Genomic DNA, 12,899 nt, shown 5'->3' with positions numbered 1-12,899 from the left:
CCATTTGTTGGTTACTTATACCTGTCCAGTTTCCCTCCAGAACTAGTTTGTACACTGTCTTTACATCCTAAAAAAAAGATTTTTAAAAGTCAGCTAGGGATGTAGAATACCTATAAAAAATGTCGTCAATTTAGTTTGCTAACATGGACATTATTTATTGGACAGTACGTTCATTCAATAGGAGGGAAGGAGTTGGGGAAACTGGATGGATGGAGGGAATCATTTTTTTTAGCCAGCTACAAGTTAAACTTTTTTAGAGAACATGAAAATCTGGTGTTACATCCAGGAAATAACAAATCCATTGCGAGGGTCGGGATATTAAACTTTTTTTCATTTTTAAAATGATCGATTCCAGCAACATTAATAACTTCGATACCAGCAACATTCTATAATTTGGGGAAAAGCGATTCCAGCAACATTTTTAAATTTTTGAATAATCGATTCCACCAACATTTTACAGAAACATTTTTTGAAATAATCGATACCAGCAACCTTCTATAACTTGGGGAAAAAATCGATTCCAGCAATATTTATGTTTTTACCTGTTTTAAATTAATCCAATACTCTCGCATCTTCTGCATCTCATCAGCTATTTCCTAAGCAAAATTAGTTTATAACAGGGATCTTAAGGGATAAGACAATAGATGATAAATTCTTAGATTACAATTAATGGTTGAAAAGTTTGGACACTACCTTTTCATTTATCAATATTAAATAAAAGTACCTACCTAAGATTTGAAACTAACGAATAAGATAACTTGGTTATAAAACTTTGGATACCAGTGTAATTTTTAGCACTTAGTCCACTTCCTCCATCCCTGGACTTACCTATACTAGAACACTATGATCCATATAGGTATACCAAGGTTTCCCTCTAGACTTACCTATACTAGAACACCTAGACTTACCTATACTAGAACACTATGATCTATACAGAGGAGGTATACTCTCCATAGACTTACCTATACTAGAACACTATGATCCAGACAGAGGAGGTATACTCTCTCTAGACTTACCTATACTAGAACACTATGATCCATACAGAGGAGGTATACTCTCCCTAGACTTACCTTTATTAGAACACTATGATCCATACAGAGGAGGTATACTCTCCCTAGACTTACCTATACTAGAACACTATGGTCCATACAGAGGAGGTATACTCTCCCTAGACTTACCTATACTAGAACACTATGATCTAGACAGAGGAGGTATACTCTCTCTAGACTTACCTATACTAGAACACTATGATCCATACAGAGGAGGTATACTCTCCCTAGACTTACCTATACTAGAACACTATGATCCATACAGAGGAGGTATCCTCTCCCCAGACTTACCTGTACTAGAACACTATGATCCATACAGAGGAGGTATACTCTCCCTAGACTTACCTATACTAGAACACTATGATCCATACAGAGGAGGTATACTCTCCCCAGACTTACCTGTACTAGAACACTATGATCCATACAGTGGAGGTATACTCTCCCTAGACTTACCTATACTAGAACACTATGATCCATACAGAGGAGGTATACTCTCCCCAGACTTACCTGTACTAGAACACTATGATCCATACAGTGGAGGTATACTCTCCCTAGACTTACCTATATTAGAACACTATGATCCATACAGAGGAGGTATACTCTCTCTAGACTTACCTATACTAGAACACTATGATCCATACAGAGGAGGTATACTCTCTCTAGACTTACCTATACTAGAACACTATGATCCATACAGAGGAGGTATACTCTCCCCAGACTTACCTATATTAGAACACTATGATCCATACAGAGGAGGTATACTCTCCCTAGACTTACCTATACTAGAACACTATGATCCATACAGAGGAGGTATACTCTCCCTAGACTTACCTATATTAGAACACTATGATCCATACAGAGGAGGTATACTCTCCCTAGACTTACCTATACTAGAACACTATGATCCATACAGAGGGGGTATACTCTCCCCAGACTTACCTGTACTAGAACACTATGATCCATACAGTGGAGGTATACTCTCCTTAGACTTACCTATATTAGAACACTATGATCCATACAGAGGAGGTATACTCTCTCTAGACTTACCTATACTAGAACACTATGATCCATACAGAGGAGGTATACTCTCTCTAGACTTACCTATACTAGAACACTATGATCCATACAGAGGAGGTATACTCTCTCTAGACTTACCTATACTAGAACACTATGATCCATACAGAGGAGGTATACTCTCTCTAGACTTACCTATACTAGAACACTATGATCCATACAGAGGAGGTATACTCTCCCTAGACTTACCTATACTAGAACACTATGATCCATACAGAGGAGGTATACTCTCCCCAGACTTACCTATACTAGAACACTATGATCCATACAGAGGAGGTATACTCTCTCTAGACTTACCTATACTAGAACACTTTGATCCATACAGAGGAGGTATACTCTCTCTAGACTTACCTATACTAGAACACTATGATCCATACAGAGGAGGTATACTCTCTCTAGACTTACCTATACTAGAACACTATGATCCATACAGAGGAGGTATACTCTCTCTAGACTTACCTATACTAGAACACTATGATCCATACAGAGGAGGTATACTCTCCCCAGACTTACCTATACTAGAACACTATGATCCATACAGAGGAGGTATACTCTCTCTAGACTTACCTATACTAGAACACTATGATCCATACAGAGGAGGTATACTCTCTCTAGACTTACCTATACTAGAACACTATGATCCATACAGAGGAGGTATACTCTCTCTAGACTTACCTATACTAGAACACTATGGTCCATACAGAGGAGGTATACTCTCCCTAGACTTACCTGTACTAGAACACTATGATCCATACAGAGAAGTATACTCTCCCTAGACTTACCTATACTAGAACACTATGATCCATACAGAGGAGGTATACTCTCCCTAGACTTACCTGTACTAAAACAGAATGATCCATACAAGAGGTACACGAACACTTGTCCTCATCCCCCCTGTTTCCATTCTAAACAAGGATAACATTTGGTTATTAGGTACCGCAGCGAAAAAATGTAAAACAAATATTACAACATCTATAAGTAGCGAACCGCAAAAAATCATGAATGGGAATTTATACAAATACATTTAAAGAGTATTTGTTAAAATCAAGAATAGATTTATTGGAGAAAATAAACACGAAACCTTATTTGATTTTGTTTGATGTTAATTTTGTCAAAAAGTTTCAGCCTGCTATCTTTTATGGGAGTTGAGTAAATCCCATTTTCCACATAGCATTACGGATTGACAGATGGACGGACAGACAACTTGAATTGTAGAGTAGCTTTGCTACTTAAATTAGTGGAAGCATTGAAAACTAATGTTTTAAAACAGTATAAAAAAACATACCTAGGTAACAATAAGTATATTAACATACATAACAAAAAATCATGGATGAACGATCGGACAAAGTGAGTTAAGGAGCTGGTGGCTATAAAAATACGTATTTAATAACTTATCACGAAACCTTTTTTTGAATGTATCTTTTTGTAGCATTACCTACAGACTGGACGGAGAGTAAATTACAAATAGATCTATATTATTGATGTACATACAGATAACTGCCCGTCTGCAAGCAAATTGCAGGGTGGCCACAAGGTTTTTAAAAAAAATCCGTACATTTCCGTGCATGCTAAAAAAAAAATCCGTACATTTTTCCGTACATTTCCGTACATTTCCGTACATTTTTCTACTATGTAGTAAATATATTATTTAGTAAAATTGGTTTCATACTAGGTACTGATCAAGATCAATTTTTCTATTAAAGTTAGAACAAAACTTATTTAACAAAAGTTGATACTTTATGGATGGTATTAACTAATCTAAAGAAAATTTTGAAATTGGGCTCCAGGTTCAGGTACTGCAGGCATCCAGGTAGATCTTTATAAATAGTATTAACTAATTTGAAGAAAATTTTGAAATCGGGCTCCAGGTTCAGGTACTGCAGGCCTCCAGAACAAAACTTATTTAACAAAAGTTGTTTCTTTATGGATGGTAGGAACAAATTTAAAGAAAATTTTGAAATAGGGCTCCAGGTCCAGGTACTGCAGGTCTCCAGGTGGATCCCAGACAGGTAAAAACTGAAAATTTTTTCTATTAGAGTTAGAACAAAACTTATTAACCAAAAGTTGATACTTCATAGATGGTATTAACTAATTTAAAGAAAATTTTGAAATTGGGCTCCAGGTTCAGGTACTGCAGGCCTCCAGGTGGATCCTGGACAGGTAAAAATTGAATTTTTTTACTTTAAAAGTTAGAACAAAACTTATTTAACAAAAGTTGATACTTTATGGATGGTATTAACTAATTTAAAGCAAATTTTGAAATTGGGCTCCCGGTTTAGGTACTACAGGCCTCCAGGTAGATCCTGGACAGGTAAAAATTGAATTTTTTTAGTTTTAAAGTTAGAACAAAACTTATTTAACAAAAGTTGATACTTTATGGATGGTAGGAACTAATTTGACAAAAATTTTAAAATCGGGCTTCAGGTTCAGGTACTGCAGGCCTCCAGGTGGATCCTGGACAGATAAAAACTGAAAATTTTTCCTAATAAAGTTAGAACAAAACTTGATTTCGTCTTTTTCTTCAAATTAGGTAATACTAGCTAAAAAGTAACAACTTTTGTTAAATAAATTTTTTCCTAACTTAAATAGTAAATAATTTCCGTTTTTACCTGTTCAGGATCCACCTTGATCCTACCAGTACCTTACCTGGGGCCCGATTTTAAAATTTTCTTCAAATTAGTTAATACCATCTATAAAGAAACCACTTTTGTTAAATAAGTTTTGTTCTAACTTTTAAAGTAAAAAATTCAATTTTTACCTGTCCTGGATTTACCTGGAGGCCTGCAGAACCTGATCCTGGAGCCCGATTTCAAAATTTTCTTTAAATTAGATAATACCATCTATAAAGAAGCTACTTTTGTTTAATAAGTTTTGTTCTAACTTTTAAAGTAAAAATTTTCAATTTTTACCCGTCCAGGATCTACCTAGATTCCTGCAGTACCTGAACCTGGAGCCCAATTTCAAAATTTTCTTTAAATTAGTTAATACCATCCATAAAGTATCAACTTTTGTTAAATAAGTTTTATTCTAACTTTAATAGAAAAAATTTCAGTTTTTACCTGTCCAGGATCCATCTGGAGGCCTGCAGTACCTTGACCTGGAAGCCCGATTTCAAAATTTTCTTCAAATTAGTTCCTACCATCCATAAAGAAGCCACTTTTGTTAATTAAGTTTTGTTCTAACCTTTAAAGTAAAAAAATTCAATTTTTACCTGTCCAGGATCCACCTGGAGGCCTGCAGTACCTGAACCTGGAGCCCGATTTCAAAATTTTCTTCAAATTAGTTAATACCATCTATAAAGAAGCTACTTTTGTTAAATAAGTTTTGTTCTTACTTGAAATTTTTTTTTTACTTGTCCAGAATCCACCTGGAGGCCTGGAGTACCGGAACCTGGAGGCCGAATCCAAATTTTTTTTAAAAATAGGAAAACTACATCCCAAAAGGAAACTTTTTTGTCAAATAACCTATCCTCTCACTCCAAAGACAAAGCCTATAATCACTGTTTACGCAAAAGTGTCAGAACTTCCCCCCCCCCCCCTTGAATAGAAACTTTGAAGACAAATCTTGAATAGTTTGAATAATTCAACTTCTGGTACACCATTCTTGTCCAAACTGGTTCCCGTGAAATCTAAATGTAACTTACAAATATTATAATGATACAGAACAAAAAATGGATCATGGAAAGAAAACGAAGTTGCCGGTTTCATCGTATTTTTTAATAATAATAATAATAATAATAATAATATATATTTCCTACAAGCCGCGGCTTCCTCTGGCCTGACGACATGCACCTCCAAGCAGTGAAGGGGCTGGCTGATTAAATATTACAATTAATATATATATTTTTTTAGGGGGTAATCGCCCATCAGCAAGGGAGCTACCACCTTTACAGATTAATTAATCACATTTTTGTGTATGATAAAATAAAGCATTAAAATGTTAATATTAATTACTATCGATGTGTCCTGTTGCTATCTTATTTTTTTTTGCAACTTAATTATTTTTTTGGGGACATTAGCCATATTTTGTCCAGTTACAATTCTTTTTTGTTTTATTTTTTGTTGTAACTTTATTTTTTGTGGACATTTATTTAACAACCGAGGCACATGCCACCCCTCCTGTCGTTAATCCGCCGTCACCTCATCTCGAGGCGGTATAGGCCGCCGGTGGTCTGGCGGTTTTTGGCGGGACGTTAGGGAGGGGGTCAGTGGAAATATATTACAATATAATACATTATAAAAACGAAGGCATTCAAACTAAGGATAGGGCTGCAGCCGTTCAAGGATACACACCAAAACCAAGAGACGACGCCTGCAGGCTCCCGCCACGCACACACTCCACACTCCTACTGGATACTAGTTTTGTCAAAGGCCCAGCTGGTCCTGAGAGTCCCGCGGGGCTTCCCGAGAGCAGCCTAAACAAAGATTTTAAAACAAGGTTAACTCGACAACGCCGAGCAGCGACAAAACATCTACCTATGCTCTTAAAAAAAGATTTTTTTTTAAGTTGAAATAAATAATTAATTACACCAAGCAGCTGTCAATCCTGTTTGTTTTTCAGTAAAAAGATTAAGAAAATTCAGAAAAATTTAAAAGTCTTAATATATTGTATGCAATAAGATTGCAAGGTAGAGCAGCTACACCACCGCACATCTAAAAAAAAGTTATCTAGAAAAAGTTATTATAATAAAAGGATAGGTATGAATTATAATAATACAAAAATAAAAGTTAACCGATAAAATTTTATTATTTTTAAAAGATAATCGAGTTTAAGAGGTGATCAAACACCTTTCGTGAAAATTCATTTTCATTTTCTATACATTTTAAATGGAGAGGAAGTTGGTTGAATTTTCTGGGTAAGTAGTAAAGGGGGGCGTTGAATATAAAGTTTCGATTATGAGTAATGTGCTCAAAGTCATTTCGGTTCCTTGTATTATATGTATGGTTATTTGCTTGTAAAGTCCACTTATCTCTGAATATTTCTGGACATTTATTGTGCTTGTACCTATGCATAAAAATTAGACAATTATAATCGAGTAATTTTTGATAAGGCAATATTTTGTGTTTTTTAAATAAAGGGGCAGTATGTGCACGAAAGTCCTTGTTTTTGTCTATAATTCTAATACATAATTTTTGTAATTTAATAATAGGGTTTATAATATTTAATGGACAAGCAGTAAAAAGGATGATTCCATATTCTAGATGGGATTTTATATAAGAATGATATAATAATTTTAAATGGCGACAGTCAAGTATATTTTTCATCTGCTTTAATGTGAAAATGGATTTCTGAAGGGTATTGTATAATTTGTTAAAATGGTATTGAAAGGAAAATTTTTCATCAATAATCAAACCAAGATGCTTAATAAAATTTTCATTGGCATTGGGTACCAGACAAATTTTTGAGATTTTATTAGGGTCAGACTCATTTTGATTATTAAGATCAATAAAGAGAGGCAGGTCATTTCTAATTAATTGTTCCTCTAGGGAATATCTTTGTAGAGGTGTACTGTAAATTAAAATTTTTGTTTTGTTTGGATGAATTAATAGACGATTTGAGCTATACCAAGAGACAATTTTTGGTAAACAATTTCTAGTTATTTCAACAAGTTGCTCCAGATTGTCCGCTGCTAAAAAAAGTTGAGAGTCGTCAGCAAATAGATCAACAATGGCAGGGGGGATAGCAAGAACAAGGTCATTGATCATTACCAAGAACGAAATTATACCAAGAATCGACCCTTGTAAAATACCAATAATTATATCTTTAATATTAGTGCTGAACTCCCCCCCAAAAAATACGCGTTGGCGTCTATTGCTATAATAACTTTTGAACCATTTCAAGAGTGTTCCTCTAATCCCGCAATTTTCAAATTTGGATAGCAACACCTCCCTGTCGACCATGTCAAAACATTTCTGTATATCTACAAAAATGCTAAGACATGATCGACCTGCCGCCAAAGTCTCAGTGACAAGGTTGTAGAGGTCAAGGGCGTTGTGAATAGTACTATATTTGGGTCTAAATCCAAATTGTCTTGGCGACCAAAAGTTATTGCTATCCAAAAATGAATAAACAGTTTGAAAAATATATCTTTCTAATGGTTTTGAAAGAGTGGGGATTAAAGAAACTCCCCTGAAACAGTCCATTAAAGATAAAGACCCTCCCTTGTGGATAATAATTGTTTTACTTATTTTAAGCTTGTCTGGAAAAACACCACTTTCAATAGATAAATTATAAATTGAACTAAGGGGGGCACAAATACCTTCTGCGACACTGCTAATTAAAAACATTGAAAGTCCGTCGTTATCAGTGGACATTTTAGGCTTTATAGATTTAATTAGATTAAAAACTTTTACTGGATAAAGTGGCTCTACAAAAATAGAATTTGGACAAGGGGGTGGTAAAAATTCTCTAAATGATTGATTAGTAGTTGGAATATTTGGGGTTAGTTGTTCCCCAAGAGATGAAAAATAAGAGTTAAAACAGTTAGCTATATTTTTTGACCCACTTATTCTCTCATTATTGACCTCAATGTACTCTACAGGATTTTGCTCTTTTTTTAGACCAATTACGCTTTTTATGCAATTCCACATTTTTTTCGAGTCAGAGCCGGCAGCTCTGATTCTAGAATGATAATCGTTTATTTTGGCTCTACGTACTGCACGATTATATTGGTTCCTATAATTTTTGTATCTTTCATGACTTTCTTGCGTTTTTTCTATATTTTTTAATCTAAATAGATAGTCTTTAAAATTTCTGCATCTAAGGAGTAAATCATTCATGTGGGGTTGTTGGGGCATTTTTTTCCTATTTAATTTGATTTTTATAAGGGGACAATAAATATCATAAAGTTGCAGGAATTTGGAAATAAATAAGGAATATGCATTATTAACATCTGTTTGGCTGTGTACCTCGTCCCAGTTAGTTAGGCGCAAAGCTTCTCTAAAATTGCTTATGTTTTCTTCGCCCAATAATCTCTTTGAAAAAAAAGGGGAGGGTGTTGGTTTTTTTAATTTACTGGTGGAAAAGGAACTAACAAGGATTAGGTGGTCACTTATGTCAGAAATTAATATTTGGTTACATTTTATATTACTCAGACAGTTTTTTACTGCAATAAAATCAATTAAAGTATGGGAATATTGTGTAATTCTGGTAGCTTTATAGGTTAGGTTAAGAAACCCAGAAAATATTAATTGTTCAAAAAATGCACAAGAATTACTAGTTTTAATATTGCAGCTAAATAAATTTAAATTGTGATCTCCACACATAAATATAGGACAAGTGAAATTGTCTAATCTGTGAAGCAATTCAGAAAATCGGTCTAAAAATAGAGTTATCTCATTAGAGTTATCAAGTGAGTCATTGTGTACATTGTTTATGTCCCGTGGGGGACGGTAAAAATTTATAGATATACAAGAAAAATTGCCATAAGAAATTTTAAGGATTAGGCTTTCAAATATATTCTCTAAGAAAAGATCTGCAAAAATTTCTTCAGATGAAAAAATATCCTGGACTAGCGTAGCTACTCCACCCCCTCCCCTCCCTTTTCTAGAACGATAGTGCCACTTGTAGTTATTAACAGAAAGTAGGTCAAAATTTGTGTTTTTTTGGAACCAAGACTCTTGAAAACACATAACAGACGGCGCTACATTATTAGTTTTGTAATTGTCCAATAGATTTAGTATTTCAGATTTCTTTGATAAGTAGCTTTGACAATTCATAGACATGACAATAAAATCGTCTGGATTAATAGATTTTGTAGATTTTAAATTATTGATAGAGGAGGATTCGGAATGATAGGTGCAAGAAATATTGTATTCTTCAGCAAATTCAGAAAAGAAGTTAAAATATAAGTTAGAGCAAAGGTTTAGGTTAGGATCGCTGTTCAACGTGTCTAGGCTAACCTGTTCTACCATAACCAGATGTGTGCAGAAGTGTGTGGCAGTGTGGACCCCGCATGGTTCCTCTCCGGGCTCGAGTGCTTTCTCCTTTCCCGACAGCAGGACCCACCTCAAACATTACAAAAAATGAGCAGAAGTAAAGAAAAAATTGTATTTCTACTCTACTCCTCCCGTCCTTAATATTGTGAAAGGTAGTAGATAAAAGATTTTTTTTAGTTAAGACACATAAGTACACGAATATAGGTAAAATCATTTTGTAAGAATATCTTTTTTTATGAATGAAGTGTGTATACAACTAGAACAAAGACAATTATATCCAAACAGAGCAATAATAAAATAAAAATAAAAACAGAATATGATATTTTGAATCTTTTTTTTATAAAGAACTCAATATAAAAATGTTTAGTGGTATAAAAAAAACCACAGAATAAAAAAAGCTTTAACCAATAGCTTATCTGCGTCCACGGCCGCGGCCTCGGCGGTTATTGTGTGGTGATTGTTGATGGTTGGTCTTCTTGGCACCTGGCTTTTCAGGGGGGCTCTGCACAGCTGGTCTCTTCTCCTGCCTGTTAGTCTGGGCTTCCATGATGGCGTCAGCAAGTGCGTTGGCCGCCTCATTAATGTCAGCCTCCTCTGTAAGCAGCGTGGCAGCAGCGCGGGTGACGACACTGCTTGGGGCAGCCGGTCGGGTGGTGGTGGTTTTAGCAGCGGTTGTGACAGTTTTGTTGGCTGGTAGATTTGTTTCAACTCCAAAATCTTCTAGGGTGACGTCATCAAATGGTTCCTCCTCATAAATCAAAGGATTGGTTCCCCTTGCTTCACGTAATATCTCAGGGATGGGAGACATGGGGAGGGTCATTGCCAGAAGGTCAGAAGCAAAAGGATTTCGGATATCTATCCATTTATTTGTGTTCTTCAGCATGAATGCAACATTGAGTTTGCGTAATTTGCACTTAAGAACAAGCGGGTGACGATACAGACTGTACATAACCTGGCCATTCAAGGTAGACAGAAGATATGAGACTCTCATTGGTTTGTTTGGCACAAACTTGGCGGCGTCGGCAAATGTTGCACTGACAGGAAGTGCCTTGGCTTGATCTGAGAGTTCTTTTAGTTTTTCATAATGATTGTACATAAAAGAATACATCAATACTCTCGAATAAAATCTGAAGACATAGCTGGGTAACTCACCATTTTTAGTCACTCCTAACGGATGACTAAACTCTATGATGCTATTCATATTGTCTGGAACATAGCTGAGGTTACCTTTTTCAAGTTCCTGTAGAAGAACTGGGCGAATAAGGAGCTTGTAGATCAGAACATCATCAATGGGTCCGTTGTGGGAAGGCCGCTGGAAGTTGACAACCTTGATGGAATGAAGTTTCTGTCTCTGTTCCCTCATAGAGAGCTGAAACAAATAATGATTATGCAATTTTTCATCACATTTGCGGTTGGTTTCGGTTTTAGCTACATGGACTTTATGGTTGGTTTCCGATTCAGTAATTTTCTTTTTCAGTGAGTTATTCTCATTTTCAACTATGGCCAATCTAGATTTCAAATCCGAGATTTGTGAGTAAACGTCAGTTAGCGAGGCGCTATTCTCATTGATCTTATCTTCAATATTTTTGTGACGTACCTGTAAAGTATTTTTATCAAAATCACTAATTGCTGTAGCGATGAGTTTGCTCATTTTAATCATGGCTGAGTCTGTAAAATCACTTACAGTAGTTGTGTCACTTGGTGTAGTTTTTGTACTGCTAGGCTCAAGCCCAGCAGCTATGGTATCGTCAGACATTACTTGACCAATGAGAGCGCTTGACGTGTATTGATAGCCAATGAGAAAATTGTCCGTAATAATCACAACCAATGATAGCTCTTGACGTAAATACTGTCAACCAATCGCTGAGTTCTAGCTTATACAACGTATATCAAAACGTATTTGCCCAAGAGATATACGTGTACTTCCCTTTCACGCCCAAATGGGAAGGGGGTTGCCTAGGGGGAGGCGTGAAGAGGGGGTGTGTTCAGACTAAGGAGGAGGTAGAAATAACCAGATTTTACTCAACACATCTAGGGCAATGCTAGAGAGAAAAGGGTGTTGATCCGTCCGTAGTCCACTGAACACTGAACACTTTTTCACAGCAGCTTTTGAAGGGTTATTTTAGGTTAGGTTAATTAAATGTCAATGATTGCCCCGCAGGGTTAGAAAATATGCCCCGCACGGCTAGAGCCCCCCAAAGGGGCTAGAAATAGGAGAAAGGCTACTGTGAAAAAACGACGAAACCGGAAACTTCGTTTTCTTTCCATGATCCCAAAAAATGATACATTTTACTTAATTTTTAAAGATAATACACTAATTATAACACCATGCTCGGAAATTCCGTACACCAAAATGAAAAATCCGTACAATCCGTACATTTTTTTAGCACTTTTTTAAAAATCCGTACATTTCCGTACATTTCCGTACATCCGTACATTGTGGCCACCCTGAAATTGTTTTCTGCTGTTCACGGCAAAATTGGTTGATTATTCAAAGACCCAATTGAGAGTCGGCACATGGTCATTGTGATGGGGACGTACAGTTATTTAACACCTTCTCTCTCTAGTGTTTTACTCTAATGCATTATAGTAAAACTTTGCTACTAAAAACCTTGATATAAACGAAGAAACGACGGACGGACAGACTGATATACCCTAGTTCTTAAGCAGCTGCACTAATAATGATCGTTAAAAGCGAAGCTTTTATATAATTAGGTTATGTAAGTCCGTCCGCAAGTCAGTCAGTACTTAACTGTTCGCTCTTATCGTTACTTAAAGCATGTTAGAATTGTCCTATCCACTTCAAACTTTGTTGATGATTCCTTTAATAGTTAGGTAC

At 35.7% G+C, this 12,899-nt stretch overlaps 2 protein-coding genes across 7 annotated transcripts in view; both read right to left on the bottom strand.

Annotated features, from left to right (window-relative positions):
- The window catches only part of LOC145307130 (uncharacterized), a 78,870-nt gene that overhangs the window by 51,114 nt on the left and 14,857 nt on the right, over positions 1-12,899 (bottom strand). Inside the window, exons 7-9 of the mRNA XM_080149484.1 lie at positions 2,960-3,028; positions 543-596; positions 22-67 (exon numbers count right to left, since the gene is read on the bottom strand). Coding sequence (XP_080005610.1) covers positions 22-67; positions 543-596; positions 2,960-3,028 — 169 coding nt within the window. The remainder of the gene's footprint in view (positions 1-21; positions 68-542; positions 597-2,959; positions 3,029-12,899) is intronic.
- LOC145307131 (uncharacterized) lies at positions 6,021-12,515 on the bottom strand. Of its 6 annotated transcripts, XM_080149490.1 has the most exons (4): positions 11,658-12,515; positions 10,466-11,429; positions 10,025-10,130; positions 6,021-6,537 (listed from the first exon to the last, which is right to left on the bottom strand). In XM_080149490.1, exons 1-2 carry the CDS (start codon positions 11,814-11,816, stop codon positions 10,473-10,475), a joined length of 1,116 nt encoding a protein of 371 aa, XP_080005616.1. In that variant the 5' UTR covers positions 11,817-12,515; the 3' UTR covers positions 6,021-6,537; positions 10,025-10,130; positions 10,466-10,472. The 6 variants fall into 6 exon arrangements, with proteins under 6 accessions (XP_080005616.1, XP_080005612.1, XP_080005615.1 ...); XM_080149486.1 differs by having other exon boundaries at positions 10,466-12,515; XM_080149489.1 differs by having other exon boundaries at positions 6,121-6,537; positions 10,025-11,429.

Source organism: Acartia tonsa, chromosome 15 (assembly GCF_053477335.1).
Source record: "Acartia tonsa isolate MP-2025a chromosome 15, ASM5347733v1, whole genome shotgun sequence".
NCBI classification, from domain to species: Eukaryota; Metazoa; Arthropoda; class Copepoda; order Calanoida; family Acartiidae; genus Acartia; species Acartia tonsa.
The sequence above is the reverse complement of the archived record's forward strand: the minus strand, read 5'-3'. Positions and strand labels throughout refer to the sequence as shown.